The sequence below is a fragment of the Pinus tabuliformis genome, chromosome 2_1, assembly GCF_031772625.1.
Source record: "Pinus tabuliformis cultivar Carrire ecotype Pingquan chromosome 2_1, CPIR1, whole genome shotgun sequence".
Lineage (NCBI taxonomy): Eukaryota > Viridiplantae > Streptophyta > Pinopsida > Pinales > Pinaceae > Pinus > Pinus tabuliformis.
In genome coordinates this window covers 270752504-270755749 of record NC_142299.1, presented here as the reverse complement: position 1 = coordinate 270755749, position 3246 = coordinate 270752504, and the positions used below count along the sequence as shown (strand labels likewise).

At 35.1% G+C, this 3246-nt stretch overlaps 1 protein-coding gene across 1 annotated transcript; it reads right to left on the bottom strand.

Annotated features, from left to right (window-relative positions):
- Positions 1-557: 557 nt before the first annotated feature.
- On the bottom strand, positions 558-1070 carry LOC149199800 (protein SRC2-like). The gene has a single exon (XM_089400717.1). The coding sequence runs from the start codon at positions 1068-1070 to the stop codon at positions 558-560; it is 513 nt and encodes a 170-aa protein (XP_089256843.1).
- Between the last annotated feature and the right edge of the window lie 2176 nt (positions 1071-3246).

The window sequence follows — 3246 nt, the reverse complement described above, 5'->3', positions numbered from 1 at the left end:
TCACATAAAGTTTAGCCATTGTCAATTTAGTTTTTTTTGGTTTCCAAGTAAATTTCGTAAGAATACATCTTCTAGGTGGCGAATTAAATCAGTGATTTTACGTCACCAAATCACCATTTATCCATAACCTCCCGGACCAATTTAACAAATATTTTTAAAACCAATTTAGCAAATATTTTAAAATCAAATTAAATGAACAATCAAAACAATTCAAATTTTTAACATTCTTGTGCAATTCCAAAATATTTTTAAAATCAATAATCAAATTAAACTCAACACCGTTTTCAATTAACTCACACTTACCATGCCCAATATGCCCAAACAAATTACAAACACTCAGCCTTGGCTAATTGGTTTCCAAAATATTTTGGAAATCAACAGTCAAACACACAGATTTCTATTAACCCACACTTACCCAAACTGTCCAAACAAATTACAGACACTCAGCCTTAATGGCTGATTGGTCTACCTGTAGAGCCCAAACAAAGTCAGAAATATATCCATATCCCCAACCATTCTACCCAAACCCTGCAGTAACAAAGAATGGTGGACTGTGACTATAACAAGGGAGCTGCTAAGACCAACAAATGGGCACCTAACAAGGCCCCGTGTACACCCTTTTTCTTGGACAAGTTTTTGAGGAATCTCTTCACGCTAAAATCCATTTTCACAGACATGTCCAGATTTCCTTCCGGCTCTCCAGATGGTTTGCGGATCTGGCAACTGACAGGCTTGCCGCCAAACTGGGAGCGGACAGACTGCAGAAATCCCATCAAGGGGAGGCTGATATGCCCGATTTCCTCCTCGCCGGAGGTAGTCTCCGTGTATATTGCGATCTCCAGAATGAGGAGGCCTTCCTGCTTCAGGGCGGCTTTGTCGAGAGTAAACGTCATAACGTGGTTCCACATAGGGTTGCTGCCGTTGGTTGTGTCTACTGGCGTTCTCTGCTTACTGTTGTTGTTGTTGGGATCATTGGTGATCCATGCCGCTGCGGAGGCTCTTATGTTCTTTACATCACCGTTCTTGATATCACGGGCTGCAATTAGGGTTATCTCTATGTTCTTGGCCATCATCAACACTGTAAATGTAACTTGAATTGGATGGATGTTATATTTGGAGTGGACGGAAATGGCGATGGAAGGAAGAGGAAAATATTTGGGAAAAATGGAAATGCAGATGGACAGACGATATATTTGCCAAGGATGCCGGTGGTTTTATAGGCGGGTTGCGAGGGACAGAGTATTCACCGGGTTTTCGCTAGAGTAGACCAATGAACAGACTGCGATTCAATAAGAATTGAAGTTGACATTGTCTCATACGCCAAATTGATTATACAAGGATTCCTCGAGGAAGTGGTCAAATTATTATATAAGGATTGCTCGAGGATGGACTCCTCTCAGGTTCTTCGGCGCTTCAAGCGCAGGTGGGCAATTCATGGACTGTTTCTTCCATATTCACGTTCTCTGACGTACAGACCGACGAAGAAACAATCTCAATATTAATGAATTTTTTTTTACTCTTACCCTGAGTTTAAGTGGGTTGCTGATTTTCTGAATATTCGGGAATCGGATTGGCATGGGTGGTGTGAAAAAGTTGACATTGCCCATGTCTATCTGTCCAGAAGATTTACAAAAATTTAAAGGATCATAGACATAAAAATACCCTTATTCTTACCTACTAATATTGTTTTAAATGTTATTAGTCCATTGCTGTAATCTATTAAAAATTGAGAGAATCAGCAATAGACATAAAAATGCCCTTATTCTTACCTACTAATATTGTTTTAAATGTTATTAGTCCATTGCTGTAATCGATTTTCTTTTAAATGTTATTATTAGTCATTATTGTAATCGATTTTCTCTAATCTAAATATGCAAATTTTTAATCCAAAGTTCTAATTTTATATTCTATAAAAATCATTTTCTACTGCAGTTAAATAACTGACAACATTCTTGTTTAACCAGTCTTATTTGGCCTTTTCCTTATAGGAAGAGCCCACGACTTAAATGAAATCTTGTAACACACATTTGATCACTGCCTCCGAAAACAATAAGAAGCATAAATAATCCCATGACTTCGTCGTTTAAGAAACATATCATAGTTGATAATTCTTTCCTTCTTTTAACTCTTTCCTTCTTTGCTTCTTTTCTTTCTCTTGCTACTAAGTTACCACTTACTTCCATGTGGGTGTCTACACCACCATTATCAACCTCTACAATACCAGGATGCAAATCGCAATAATAACAACTCCGTGGCTCGTTAAAGAAACGTTGATGATAGTCATAAGAGTGTCTACCTTTAATCGCCATAAATATGTTGAAACAACTCCTCTTAACTGCTTGGGAAACTGCTGGAGATTACTGAAACAACTGCTCTGGAGACTATTGAATCAACATTGATGATAGTCATTTTGTTGCCTTACATTGAAGGAAAACAAACAACATGTGAAAAATGTTAAACAAGGTTGGAAAGAGCATGAAACAAAATAAGATGAATAAGGGATGGAATTTGTGGTATTTATTATCTTAGTTTCTATATTAAGAGTATTTTTTTCCTATACATATTTTTTCTGATAAATTTCAATTTAAAATGTTTTATATATGATAACTTAATACAATATATATAAAATTTTATATTTTTACATTTCTAAATAAGAATATCTTAATTGAAAAAAGTTGACAAAGATACGCTATATATACACAAGATTTATCATTTTTATATTAAAAAAAAGGGCGTAAATATGCAATATTTTTCATTTTTCATTCTTAAATAAAAAATATCTTCATTTAAAATATATTGACACAACTGTAAATACAAAGAAATTTACATTTTTATAAACAAAAGTGTAAATATAAAAAAATTCACATTTTTACATTTTTTTTAAATGAGAAATACCTTCATTGAACATAGATTGACAACCGAAAATACTCTGAATATACTAAAATATTACATTTTTACAAAACATATTCCAGAAAGAGAACTAAAGTGCATGCCTACAATCGAGGGTATGGTCATCCTAAAAAGTAACAACATGCTATCATTGAAAGAAAAAGGTATACTGGTTACTATACTGGTCATGGAACTGAAGGAGGATAAATCGGTCCTTCAAAGAGTGCTTCGAGTGGAGAGACTACTGTAACTAGAATTGGTTTTGACCGGGCAAGTATCCCTTCTCCCAACTGAAAGTCAATTACAACTATCTAATTCGAAGTAAGTGAATGTGACCTTCAACTAACTGAGTTCAGG

Excerpts from the sequence above, each read along its gene's own strand:
- LOC149199800 (XM_089400717.1), bottom strand. The coding sequence starts at position 1,070 with ATGGCCAAGAACATAGAGATAACCCTAATTGCAGCCCGTGATATCAAG.